The sequence below is a fragment of the Equus caballus genome, chromosome X (genome assembly GCF_041296265.1).
Source record: "Equus caballus isolate H_3958 breed thoroughbred chromosome X, TB-T2T, whole genome shotgun sequence".
NCBI lineage: Eukaryota > Metazoa > Chordata > Mammalia > Perissodactyla > Equidae > Equus > Equus caballus.
Window position 1 is genome coordinate 133,738,946 of NC_091715.1, and position 13,894 is coordinate 133,752,839.

A 13,894-nucleotide genomic window follows, 5' to 3' on the forward strand; every position below is an offset into this window, starting at 1 on the left:
ACACACACACACACACACCCATACATGAATACTGACTCTGAAAAGATAAGTCAAATATGGTAAAATGCTAACAATTGGTTCAACCTGGGGGAAAATTTGTAGGAATCTGTAAAAATCTTACAAGTTACTTGTACATTTGAAATCATTTCAAGTTTTAAAACAACGGATATTAAGAATTAATGTGTGGAAAGCATTTTACACTTTAAAACTTACTTTCATATCCATTTTCTCATTTGAGACTCACAGTAACTCTGTGAAGGGGCATTTTTATTCGCTTTTTACAAATAAAGAAATTGGGTTTCAGAGATGCTCAAGGGCTTTCCCATGATAGAACATGTCAGATATAGAAGCTGGACCAGGTATCTCACCCCTAGTCCAGTCTTCTTTCTACAATTCCTTGCTAACTTTAAAGAGAATGTCTTATGTTTGCCTTGTGCAAGTGACTCATCTCCTCTGGATCTTAACTTTCTCATCTGTAATCTGTAATCTGTTGTCATTAGAAGGCCACTTTGGGGTCTTTCTCTTACGTAATAACATTGCAGCCCTTAGAATGAGCAACTGGCCCTGTTCCCCAGTGATGGAAGAAAAGCACATCATGTACCTTCTGATATGATGCACTGAGAAAAATACAGTGACACTTCTATCATATTTCTGTGAAGTTCTGTGATTCCATTCTCATTTTGCAGAGACTGGTGTACTTGCAGGAAACAGCATGAGATTTGAGAAAGATGCTGGAGTTACTCTCATAGATCACACACCTCCTCTTATCTAGGGAGGGCCTTTACTCAAAGACCCCATTTCTGTATTGAAGGAAATAGTCACTGAGTGGATAGGAGGAGCCAAGGGACCTGAAGGAGGCTAGTAGGAAAGCCTAGGGAACCTGAGAGGAGAGGATGCTGAGACTCAGCTGAGGGCCAACAGAGGTGCTCTTAGGGCTGAGAAAAATCCTGTTTCCTGTCTCTCAGATGCCCTTGGGGCTGCTGACATCTCCAAGGAGAACCACCATGGTGGCATAGTGATGAAAGGAGGTTTCTGGACATTCAATTGCCTCTCCACTTTGAGAGAGGATCACATATCCACATCTCAGATATAGCATGGATTCTCCTGAGATTGATAGAGAAAATAGAAAATGTTACAAATCAGCCTTCAGAATGTTATAATGGACACTGTTTTCCCTAAAAAAACCCATGTCTCATCATTATGAGGACAGCATGTTTTGAACTGACAGAAAGCAAGACCAAGATGAAACCTTATTTTATTACTCCAACTACTTCTTATTCAAGAGTAAACATTTTTTTAATTTAAACTTCAGAGCTAAATTTATAGCTACTAGGATAAAATAAGAGAGGTGAGCTAACGACACATTAAATTTAAAATGCAGGCAATACAGTCACTGCGAGACTAGTAAATCACAATTCTCCGGTGAAAAAGAATATGCAATCTGTGTATGGCACTTTGTAGTTTGCCAAATACTTTTATATTTTATCGTTTGGTCTTTGCTGCAGCTTTATGATTTGGGTCCTATTATTATACACATTTATTGAATAGGAGGTTGAAGCTCAGAAGAATTAAGTGACTTGCTTGAGTCACATAGTTAATAAGCAAGAGTATGAGGATCTGAACCCAATTTCAAAAATTCTTTCTTCCCTAATGTTTCCCTGAAATGTGCTTCACTTCTTTTACATATTAGGCATATATAGTCCTTGCATAAAACATGGTCAGTTTCGATTATATCTTTGTCATACTGTGACACGGCCAGTTCTCATGACAAGTGACATCGTTGGTGGTAGAAGGCAGCAATGCGTGCATGTCTACTTGGATGCAGACACTCACACAATGATACGGATGTGCGCACGCACACGCACACTCCTTGGAGTTCCTCACAGGACAGGATTACTTTTCACTTATCTCAATTGTACCTTCAGGATTTTAATTTATGGAGGTGACTGAGTGATTTGGAGAGAGCAATGCCATTGAAAGGAGATTTTTATTACTTATATTTTCTAAGAGGAGGGGGCATGCTGTGCCATGCAGGGCCACAGGGGGAAGCACCAGGTTTTAGTCAGGAGGCAGCAAGGAGTGAGGGGATGACACAGACCAGAGCCTTTTCTGGAGTTTCTGTAGGAAAGGCTAGGCAAGGGAGGGAAAACAGTTTAGGATTAGCTAGTTAAAATAATTCCAGCAGGCTTTGGGCTGTATAATTGTCTAGTACCTGGCCCTGGGTTGATTTAAGTTAGGGAAAATATTGGAGTGTGAGAGTAAGATAAAGGGGATGGTTTTAGAGCAAGGGCTCTGGATGGCAGGGCAGATGTAAACAACTTTGGCCATTAGTTTGGCCCTATAGTTAATGGATACCAAATATACAATACAGAATCTAAGGAAACAGAACAGGACTGTACATTCATAACATCATATCAGTTCTTTTGATATGGAGCTCATGCTTTTATCTGCAACATATCGTAAGTTTCTCCATGTTTCAGTTCTCTACTGCCATGAAATAAACTATCCCAAAACTACGTGGCTTAAAGCAACTGCCATCTTATTTGCTCATGATTCTATTGATTTGGAATTCATGTTTGGCTTAGCTGGATGGTTTTTTGGCTCTCTATGTAGTCAACTAAAGTCATTCACTCAGCTGCATTCAAGGGGCGGGGGGCTCTGCTGGGCTGGAAGGTCCAAGAGGAACTTCATCCTCATCTTTGTTTGCTGCCTTGCTACTCCTCCTCATGACCTCTCTTTCTCTGTGTGGCTAGCTTGAGCTTCCTCCCAGCATGGTGGTCTCAGGGTAGTTAGACTTTCATATGGTGGCTGACTCTCAGTAGGGAGCATTCCAAGTGTCAAAGGAAAAATCTTCAGGTCTTTAAGCCCTTGCATCATAAGTTATAAGTTACTTACATCACATTTTATTTGTCAAATTAAGTCACAGGGCCAGCCCAGATTAAAGGGTCGGAGGAAATCATTTCTATCTCTTGAAGCTTAAGTGGCAAAGAATTTGTAGTTATCTTCCATTCACCACACCTATTCTGTCTCAGGAAAAATTTAGTCTAGATCAAAGTAACCGGCCAATTTGAAAGAGAGGTCTACTCTACATTTAAAACAAAATAAGCAAACACAAATTATGACAGGGAACACTCTTAATATCTATAACAACAGATTTATCATGATGCCAGATACTTTCTAAAAGTAAGAAAATGCCAGAAATAAACCAATTTTATAATCTCTTGTATGTTCAAGGTGACTAATTATATTAAAATAACTAGGAATGAGAAAAATGAGAACAAAAATCTAGCGAAACATACGCAGGCAATAAATTCTATATTGCAGCAATATAAAAACATAAAGAATACAGATTACTTAATAATAAGACATTAATTCACAGAAATCATAATTCACTTATAGAAATCTGATTTTCCAGTTCTATATCTTTGGGACTGTGAGTGTATTTGGTACCATCCTTCTCCTGTATCATCTGAGAAACTGAACAGAAATGGGTCTCTTTAGTTCTGAGGCAGGAGTGTATCTGAGAAATTCAGGTGGAGTATTAGGCAATCATTAAGAAAAAGATATAGCTCTGTGTATTCTATTTCTGTGTCTCCTGACACAGAGGGGTTTGGTATATATTTCTTAGCAGAACTATGTCTATTAGGATTCTGTAACTATTATATCTATCTATCTATCTGTCTGTCTGTCTATCTATCTATATCTGAAAGTAGACAAATTGAATTTTGGATTTGTAACAATCCTGTTAAGTGAGATTTTGTAGAGAGAAGGAGAGGTATTGGGCATTTTTCCTTTATCTTTTAATACACCGGTATTATTTAATTTCTTTTAAACACAAGAATATATTAATTTAGTACTTAAATAAACATGTAAACATGTTTCAGGGCACTTTGGTAAGCTGGAGAGTATGAAGGCAGAAAGGAGAAAGCTGTACCTTCTCAATCCTCTCTGTAGGCTAGAGGTCTCCACAGCCCTCTGGATGTGGTTACTGTAAAACAATAGCCTCAGGTGCACCTGGTTAAGAAGAAGGAGGGGGAGTGGGTCTATGGGCAGAGGCCTGGATCTTAGTGACATCCAACTGACCTTCCCACAAATATCCTCTTCAAAGCTGCTTTCTGCTCCTGGTTGCATAGTCAAGTGCCAGGTTGTTTTACCCAAACTGTACACACTCCTCTGGAGGCTGAAGAATCAAGGGATAGATGTTCTCATGTTTATTTCAAAGGAATTTTACAATCTGGCTGCTAGGTGTATACCAGGTCAGGGTTGGGAGCATGGAAGATGGTGGAAGCGATAAGGACCAGGGATCACTCCCTTGGCCTTGGGCCCACGCTCCTGCCAAATAGTGGGGTCCAAACCACTCTCAGGACATTTTGCACCAGAGTTGTCACAATAAAGTACCTGAGCTTGATATAAGTCACATGGTGTACTTTGCCTCTGCCCCAAGCATCTTATACAGGTGTAAAGGAACATTCATGGGCCACTCAAGAGGAGAAAGGAAAGTAAGGAAGGTGACGTACAGCCCCAAGCAGGGTGAAGGAAGGGCTGGCAGGTGTTGACATTGGTGGGAGAGCCTCAGGGGCACTGGGAAGCTGGTTAACATGAACATTACAATTCTACAATAGTCTCCCCTTATCCATGGCGGATATGTTCCAAGACTCTCTTAGATGCCTGAAACCGTGGATTGTACTGAAGCTTAACATATACTATGTTCTTTTCTATAGATATATACCTATGATAAGGTTTAATTTATAAATTAGGCACAATAAGCGATTAACAATAACTAATAATAAACCAGAACAATTATAATAATATACTGTAATAAAAGTCATGTGAATGTAGTCTCTCTCAAAATATCTTATTGTACTGTACTCGCCCTTCTTCTTCTTGTGATGATGTAAGATGATAAAATGCCTACCTGATGAGATGAAGTGAGGTGACTGTCGTAGGCATTGTAACATAGTGTTAGGCAAAACGGCAGAAGGACAATCATCTGCTTTCTGATGGCGGTTGACTGTGGGTGACTGAAACTGCAGAAGGCAAATCTGCCATAAGGGGGAGCTACTGTATATACTTTGTCTAGTGATACTACTCACCTCTTCCCAACTGCTTCCCCTGTGAGTTACTGATAAGCTGCCTGTCTCTCCTTCCTCCCTCCAAATTGGGAAGTGCCTCCCAAAGTCACTGCTCAGTTCTGTGCACAGCTCCGGCCAGGGCATTTCTTGTTTTCTAGGAACTCAAAACCCCTCAGAGGTGATGCTAGTGGTTGCTTTGTATGGTTTCCTCCCTCACTCCCTCTGCCGTGGGGTTGTAGGAAGAGGACTAAGCCACCGTTGCCCTAATCATCTCCGGGTCTCCATCAGATCTGTCTGATTCATGGAAGTCTGGTGCATGATAATTGTTCAGTGGAAGTGCATCTGCTTTCAGAGAAGCTGAGACTGTGGTACCGCACCACCAACATATTACTCTCCTGGGTTTAGGCAAGTATTTAACTCCAGGGTCTCAGGCTCTGTAGGGCCCTGCTCGAACAGGGCCTATGTGCTTTACAGTAGCCATGTGTCCTTGAGGCTCCTTGTCTGGGCTATGCGTCAGCACTCATGATGATAACGGCCCTGGGCTTGGCCAACCCAGCTGTTTCTTGTGGGAGAGTCAGCACAAACACCTCTGTGGTCTGAGGGAACACGGAGGCCCACTGCGGGGGGCGGGGGATTGCTCCTTGGAATGCAGGTCACAGAGGGACAGTCCCCATTGGCAAGCATGCAGCCTTTGTTCCTCTGCCTACTTAAGCAGACTTCTCTCAGGGTTTGCAGCGGTGCGCATATCTAAGTCCAGTTTGCCACCCCTGGACTCTCTCCCCGTATGTAAGTCGTAATAAATCTATATGTATTGCCCTCCGTCTCTGGGTCGTTTCTTCAGTCTCTTGGCATGATACCCCGCTGTCTTAGCTTAGCTGGACTTGCGGCCAAACAGGCTCCTAGAGTACCCATCCTCATGTATGGTCTCTGTGTGAGGATCAGTGAGGCATCCCATGTCAACTGCCAAATCCAGTGCCTGCCACAGGATGTGTGTTTCTGGGATTAGAACCCTGGGCATCTCTTCCTGTATTAGGGTCTAGACATGGAAAGTGGAGCTGGACATTCACTGCTGCTCCGGTCAGGTCCATCCTCCACCTTGAGCTGTGAATGGGCAGGATAGCCAGAAATGTACCTCTGACATTTCCTGTCCCTTCATTCCACCCACAGAACATTTATGGAACACCTGGTAAACACTTTCAGATGCTGAAGATGAAAGGATGAATGAGACAGGGGCCCTGAGTGGCCTCAAAGGGCTTCTCATCTAGCAGGGGAGCTCATATCACTGGAGAGTCCAACGGCTCACATTCTCTCCTACCTTCTATTTTCCCTGCCCACCCTCTGAGCAATGTGATTCCTCCTCCTCTCCTTACTTGGGTCTTAGCCCTGTTTCTCTCCTCTCTCTCAGCCTCTCACTCCCATGATTGCCCATTCAATTCTATTGTAAAAGGACTGAATAAGGTTTTTAAAAAGTCTTATATTGCCATTTTTGTTACGTCAGTCATCATTTCACAATGGAGACTGATTCATGATCAGAGAGAGAAGATACTGGACCACTTGAAGAGTATTTTTGGACACTTCGTGCAGCTACCACTTCTAATGTTTATTTCAACATCTGCACCCTGAGGTTTTTTTACCCGCCAAACATTTATGGAGCTTCTACTCTGGGCCACGCACTTTCCTAGGCATTAGGGATAGAGCAGCTAACAAAGTGAAGTCTCTGTCCACATAGACTTACATTCTAAAGTGGAAGCAGGCCGATGAGCAAAGAGCTCTACCTGATGGCTGCTAGTATGACACATGCTATGTAGTGAAATGAAGCAGGGTCAAGGGTTAGAGATTACTGGCAGAGAGCAGTGTCCTCTGATGGATGAGGTGGTCAGGAAAGTCCTCTCTGAAAACAGTGGGAGAAGAAGTCAGGTAGCTAACTGGGGAGAGAGCCTGGTGAGACAGAAAGGGTAGAAAGTGCAGAGTTCCTGAGGCCAGAGCTACATGATGTGTGCGAATCAGCAAGGAGGACAAGGTGACTGGAACAGAGAAGGGAATGGGAAGAGGCCTAGGAGATGAGGCGGGGCCTTGTAGGCTATAATCACGATTTTGCTTTTTATTTTGAGTGAGAGAGGAAAACTGTTGGAGGGTTTTGAGCAGGGGAGCGAAGAGATCTAACTTTTGTTCTAAAGGATTCCCGTGCTTACTCTGTGAAGAATACATACATATATACTGCAGGAAGGGAGGTGTGAAAGCTACGACGCAATTGGTTGCAGCAGTCTGGGTGAGAAAGGAAGGCCGGGATCAGGGTGGTAGTGGTAGAAGCGACAAGACGTGTCTGAATTGGGGATACATCTTAAAAGCAGAGTCAACAGATTATGTTGGCTCTAAGGTCCTGGACCCAACTCACTTGTCAACAACTATTTGAACAATCACTAAGTAGAAAAACAAAACCATTTAAAAACACAAGTGTTCATTGTTAAAGAATAACAACCCAGTGGCCAAGGGACACTAATTATAAGGACACGAAATAGAGAATCAAAGACAGGCAGGACGCCTGCAAATGGTCATCTGATGATTTTGAAGAACTGTTTATACTTTGCTATTCAGAAAAGTTCTTTAACAGGATAGAGGTATACAATATTACTTGCCAACTAAAGTGAAATTCCTGTTTAAGTATTGTTTTCTCATGGAAGACAGGACCTCTGAGGGTCTTTCATAACTCTGAAAGGATGTGTGACTCCCGCGGTGCGGCCAGCAGTGGTTAATAGTTCTCCGGGTGAATGAGATTTAAATAAGCAAGGAAATGTGTTAACTAAATTTCACGTAATTGAAATCCAGCGGCCGCAGACCCACCAAGGAACACCGAGTTCTGTGAGTCAGCTAGGTTGAACGGTGGGTAACCCTCTAAACTTGAGCAGGTTAGGTTGGTCCGCTCTGAGAGATGGGTCTTGGCGCTCGCTCGGTCCTGGCTGATGCCGGACCCACACCGGGGCTCTGAAGAGGCGGGGAGGGGGGCTGTTGGCCTTGTTGGCCTTGTTTGCTTTTATCCACAGGCCTTGAGAACTGCGGCCCCCCGAGACCCTGCCCACCGCTGCCCCGGCCACGCCCTCCTTGGCCACGTCTCCGAGGCTCTGCCTGCTCCACCCTGGCCACGCCCCCACGCCGCGCTGGTAGCTTCCCTGGCCACGCCCCCTCCTCCTCCCCCGGGCCGCGCCGGCGCGCAGGCCGACCTTGCGGCTTTGTGGGCGGAGCTTGCGCAGCCGCCGGGACCCCTGCGCACACCGCCCTCCGCGCCTGGCCCCCGCGGGCCTTTGCCGACACGCACTTCCTGCGAGGCCTCCGTGCGCACCTTAGCCGAGCCCCAGCGAGCCGAGCCCAGCATTGCCCTTGCAAGCCATTCGCCATGGTGGACGAGCTGGTGCTGCTGCTGCACGCGCTGCTGATGCGGCACCGCGCCCTGAGCATCGAGAACAGCCAGCTCATGGAACAGTTGCGGCTGCTGGTGTGCGAGAGGGCCACCCTGCTGCGCCAGGTACGTCCGCCGAGTTGCCCGGTGCCCTTCCCCGAAACGTTTAACGGCGAGAGCTCCCGGCTCCCTGAGTTTATCGTGCAGACGGCGTCTTACATGCTCGTCAACGAGAACCGATTCTGCAACGACGCCATGAAGGTGGCATTCCTAATCAGCCTGCTCACCGGGGAAGCCGAGGAGTGGGTGGTGCCCTACATTGAGATGGATAGCCCCATCCTAGGTGATTACCGGGCCTTCCTCGATGAGATGAAACAGTGTTTTGGCTGGGATGACGATGAAGAAGACGACGACGACGACGAAGATGATGATTATTAGGCCCTGAGACCCTCTGGCCTAGGTGGGAGGGCCCTGCACGCCGCCTCCGCCCCCCCAACTCTCGCCCTGCCGGGAGCCGCCGCTCTCCCCCTCTCCTTCCTATCCCCTTCCCTATCCCTGTCCTCCCATTCCTTCCCTCATGCCCCCCCACCCCCCGCCCCCACTGCGTAGTGCTTGTCTTTGTTCCAGGCATTAGTGCTCCAGTTACCTGCTGCTGGGGCTGAGGCCTCGCTCTGAAGCGGGCCATCACCCACTCTGGCCAGCCCCAGGACCCTCCCCTGCTAATTTGGACTGTGTCCTGAGCCCCACCTATAGGTCAGGATCCTGTTACAAACTGGTCAGCCTACTCACAGCCCTGAGTCCAACTGCCAGGCCTACATCTTCCCAGAGACTTAAAGCTGCCACTTCATCATCGTCCGCTACGTCCCGGCGACAGACCACCACCTTTGGAGATAAGGGTCAACCTAGAAGATCCCCGAGTTGGCTACACCTCCTCGGACATAGATTTGGACAGCTCACCAACCCTTTAAGGGGGCAGTCTTTCAGCCTGGTTAGTTCCCTACCTGCTCCCAGAGTCCTCTCTTGCCCCACCAAATGGCTGTGGGGTCCTAGAGTGCCTGGCAGCCAGATGGTTGACATTTCTGTTCTCCTATGCACCAGTTTAGCACAGCTGTCATTTTTTTTTTTTCAAAATTGCAGCAGTTCCACAGATGTATGCATTTGGACAAAAATACTAAAAACAAACAGACAAAATCAGGCACTTGGCCCAGCTCCTCAATACTACCTGGAAAAAGCGCTTGTTCTTTTCAATAAATATCAAGCACTACTGAAAAAAGAAAGGAGTGTCTTTTAATGGTTAAGTGCTATCATTGGCCTCTACAACTCTCACTTTGAGTCCCATTATTGCCACTGAGATCAGGGCACCTGAGTCAGTTATTCCCCACTGTCATCTCTAGGCTACAGAGGACAGCTACCACAGGACTTTGGTGGGATTCTGCTGCTCCCCTCACCAAAGCATTTCTTAAAGCCCTGGCGAAGGGAGTGTCCTCTGGGGCCTCCAGGGTGGCATGGGTAAGGGGTGACTGAGCAGGTGGCACACCATCCCAAACTGGGACACTTTTGAGAGTGAAAGGGATGCTATTATTAATTAGACTGAGACAACAGGCGTAAATCTGGACATATACGATATTCCTATCTTCCTGAGCCTTTAGGTTCCTTAGCACTGCCAGAGAAGTTCTGTCTCTTAATTCTTATTGCCTTTGGGCTGCTGTTGAGTTCACGCTTCAGTTAACAAAGTAGCACATTGTTTTAATGCCCGTCTCAGCTACTTTAACATTAAATCCTGATTCTTTGGTGAGTGCACCCATAATAAATAGAGCCTGATTTTAACATTTTATCCTCCTTGGGCAGACACCTTTAGAGTCCCCACCCATACAAATGCCCCAAGTTAGTGCCTGTAGAAATTGGCACTGTGCCTGGCTATCTCCTGAACTAGACCTTGTTCTGCTATCTGGGCTATGCTGAAATCTCTGTGGGCTGTGAGAAGCCAGAGGCAGTGAGGGAGTGGGCTGGGTGCTGAGAATAATCTGCATAGTTTTGTGAGGCCATTACCCAAGGTTAAGTCATTGCAATGTGTTAAATCGGAGGAGCTTGGTCGGGGGATTTGTGGGGGCTACCTTTGCCAGCCAGGAATGTTCAGGAGGATTTGAGTTCAGAGTTTTCACTCTCGTCTATATCTGCAAATGTCCTCATTGTACCATGCCTGGAGCCACCCTACTTTAGCACCTCTAATTTAGACAATAAATTTCCTTGTTGTTTAAGACCTTTTGAGGCTGGGCATTCTTTTATTTGTACTGGTAAACCTCAGTGTGGATTAAATGAGATACTAGTCGTCATACTGGTCACCTCACAGACCTGGATTTGATGAGATCACACCCGTGCGGTACTTAGAACTGTCCCTGCTACATGGTGAGCACTCAGTAAACATGGGCCGTTAGTCCCAGGCCTGGGAACCGAAGTCTCACTTGGGAAACAGGTCTCTTGCTATGAGCTTGGCTTTAGTAGGGAAATGTCGGAACAGGAGCAGAGCAGGCTCAGGGAAAGTAGAAATGAGAGTGTGACAAGATGACCTCATTTACTCTTTGGGACCTGACATGAACTCAGGAAGCCAGTTTACTTCGTGAACAGGCGAAGTCCAGGGCAGGAGTCATTTCTCGAGCCTAGGACAGTTGTTTCTGGAGGGTAGGGACAGGACTGGATATTACTTAGCAAAGGAGGTGGAGGCCCAAAGGGGATGGATGTGGGAAAGCAGTGAGCAAGAGCTGAAAGCTAGATAAAGGATCCAGCAAGACCAAAAATCAGTCATTCAAAATTATCAGTGGTTCAGGTATACTGAAAGGAGTTAGAGATATGGAGTGAGTGAAAGATGGTTCTTGCCCTCATAGTGATTCTAATTTGTTGCTTTGCTTTTATGGTGCCTTGAGTCAGAACTGGGATGAAATCTAGCTGTAGGTAAGGTTCAGAAAGAGAGTCTAGACTGATTAGATCTGGTAGTGACATTTCCAGGGTAGAAATTGAAGACATGAGTAGATGAGATCTATTCCCCACCACCAAACCAAGTGAGCGCATCCTCCGTGGGGAAGGGAGAGATCTCTGGTGTGTGAGGATGCCATGCCAAGGCAGCAGCTGAGGAGCATCCATGAGAGCTAGGCCAAGCATCTTCTGGGATCTGAAATGCACATGTCCTGGACTTGCATGCATGTGCATGAGCTTGCTCTGAGTGTGTGTGTGTGTGTGTGTTTGTGTGGTGCCCTTTATGGATCACGGAAGAGCAGGTTATGCTGTGAACTGCAGAGAAGGACAGTGTGAGAATCTGTCTACCTTGGGGGCAGATTCTGCAATAAAAGCAGACATATTGACAAGGGCTCTACCCCCTGGGAAAGAATTCACGAAAGTGGCATAAGGCAGAGCAAGAGAGAATGAAGAAGTAGATAAGCATGTCTAAAGATAAAAGCACCACTTAGATGGAAATGATTAAAAGAAGGGGGAACTGCTGAAATAGCAAATGCAAACTTCAGACTCTTGAATTCTTGTTTAGGCATACTGGACTTGAAATGGTCACTGAAGTTTATGCTATCAATGAAATGAAATTAATCACATTAAAGGTCATAATTATTTAGTCATGTTAAATCTACCAATGTATTTTTGGATTTCTCTAATCACTTCAATAAGTAAGCACTGCCATCCATTAATTCTGTGTTGCTGTATTTTGTAGGGTGGCACATAAAGCTAGAGGCTCATTATGCTCATTGTGTTTGGTTATTTTCTGCTATTACAACATAGTGAACACCTCAGCAATTTGTAAGTAGGCAGACTAGAGGGAGACATCTTGGTGAAATTCGTGGAATATTTATTTTTTAACAAATGAACCTTAAAAACAATTCTAGGTTCTTAAAGCAATTCAAACAAAGGTAATAAAGGACTATCAAGTCAAGATCCTGAGAACGTTTCCTTGATGATTGGCATGGGATAGTTGTATTAAGCATATTTATTATTTGCTTTGAAATATGAATTTTGCTAAAGTAGTGTTAAAAGTGTCTGGTAGTTTGCGTTACTGAGTACTTCAAATATATTCCCTGTAGTCTTATGTCCACTTAGTTCTAAAAGTAGATAAAGTAATTACCTGTTGAGTGTCCTTCGACAGTGCTGGTAACCCCCTATTTTCCTTAATGAAAATCTGATCATCCCCCTTGCAATTTTTTTCCTCCTGTCTGAAATGCGTCTCTTAGGATTAGTTCCTTTATCTTCAAATGTTCTATTGTCCAGAAACTTTTTTTTAAACAGTGCAGTTACCCTGGGATAGGTAATCACTTGCTTGAAGTAATTATGAACAGCATTGTAAGATTCGTTAATGGAGCAGAAGCCCTCCCTGGGATGAGTTGAGGGGTGGTGGTGAGCTGCTGCAAAGGGGGTTTCAGGATGGCCAGATAGGAGCATGTGGGCCCCTCCCTTTCTCCCCTGAGGGGCTGGGGTCTGAACTATGATCAATAAAAAGTGAATTTTTCTTATGATACTATCCACAACATTTGCATACCTCTTCCTCCCCTCTCCCTAAGTGACAAACAATTTCATCAGCAAAATTGCAATAATGTAACTCATATTTTAACCCAAGTCCTTATACAGTCAGTTTAACTGGATTGACCAGTCAGTTCAGAGTTAATCCGTCACCTCAAGATGAAAAACTCTCACACGACTGTTTATAGGCCTCATTTCAAATCTTTAGTTTTAAAACAAATTTACCAGTAAAAGAAAGTGAAGGGAATTATGTTTCAGTGGGAACTGAAACAATTTTGATATTTCTAATTTATTTGTTCCCTAGACACAGATAATTGCACTGCCATACAGAACTTTTAGAACCGCTCACTGGAATGTACACAATTAAATTTTTCACGTATATACAAGTAGAGAGAATAGTATAATGAGCCCTCATAGATCCATCTTAAGATTCAAAACTTACTAACATTTTTAGTTCATCTATCTCTTTTCTTTCTTATAATTTTTATATATTTTATGTATTTTAAATTGAATTCCAGATATCATATCAATTCACTCTTCAGAACTTCAGTATGTTTATGTAACACGTTAGGCTTTAAAAACAATCCATAATATCATCACATGAACTAAAATTAGCAACGACTCCTTAATATTTACTAATCTATATGCAAATATCCCCAGTGTCTTAAAAACTATTTTAAATTTGTTTGAATTAGATTTCAAAAAGTGGTGACACATTGCATCTGGTTTATGTACCTCTTAAATTTCTTTTAATTGATAACAGTTCCCCTCCACCCTTTTTTTCCCTGAAATTTATTTGTTGTGGAAACCAGGTCATTTGTCCTATGGAATTTCCTATATTCTGAATTTGTTTTATTCTTTTTATATCCTTGCCCAGATTTCTCTAGGGTTGTTGATGTTTCTCAATTTTTTTAGA

At 44.3% G+C, this 13,894-nt stretch overlaps 1 protein-coding gene across 1 annotated transcript; it reads left to right on the forward strand.

The window, feature by feature from the left end:
• Positions 1 to 8,241: 8,241 nt before the first annotated feature.
• Positions 8,242 to 10,726, forward strand: LDOC1 (LDOC1 regulator of NFKB signaling). Its single transcript, XM_005614558.4, has one exon. It carries the CDS (start codon positions 8,464 to 8,466, stop codon positions 8,902 to 8,904), a length of 441 nt encoding a protein of 146 aa, XP_005614615.2. The 5' UTR covers positions 8,242 to 8,463; the 3' UTR covers positions 8,905 to 10,726.
• The last annotated feature ends 3,168 nt before the right edge of the window (positions 10,727 to 13,894 follow it).

Bases quoted from the DNA above. Each gene is read 5' to 3' on its own strand.
- LDOC1 (XM_005614558.4), top strand. From the start codon at position 8,464: ATGGTGGACGAGCTGGTGCTGCTGCTGCACGCGCTGCTGATGCGGCAC.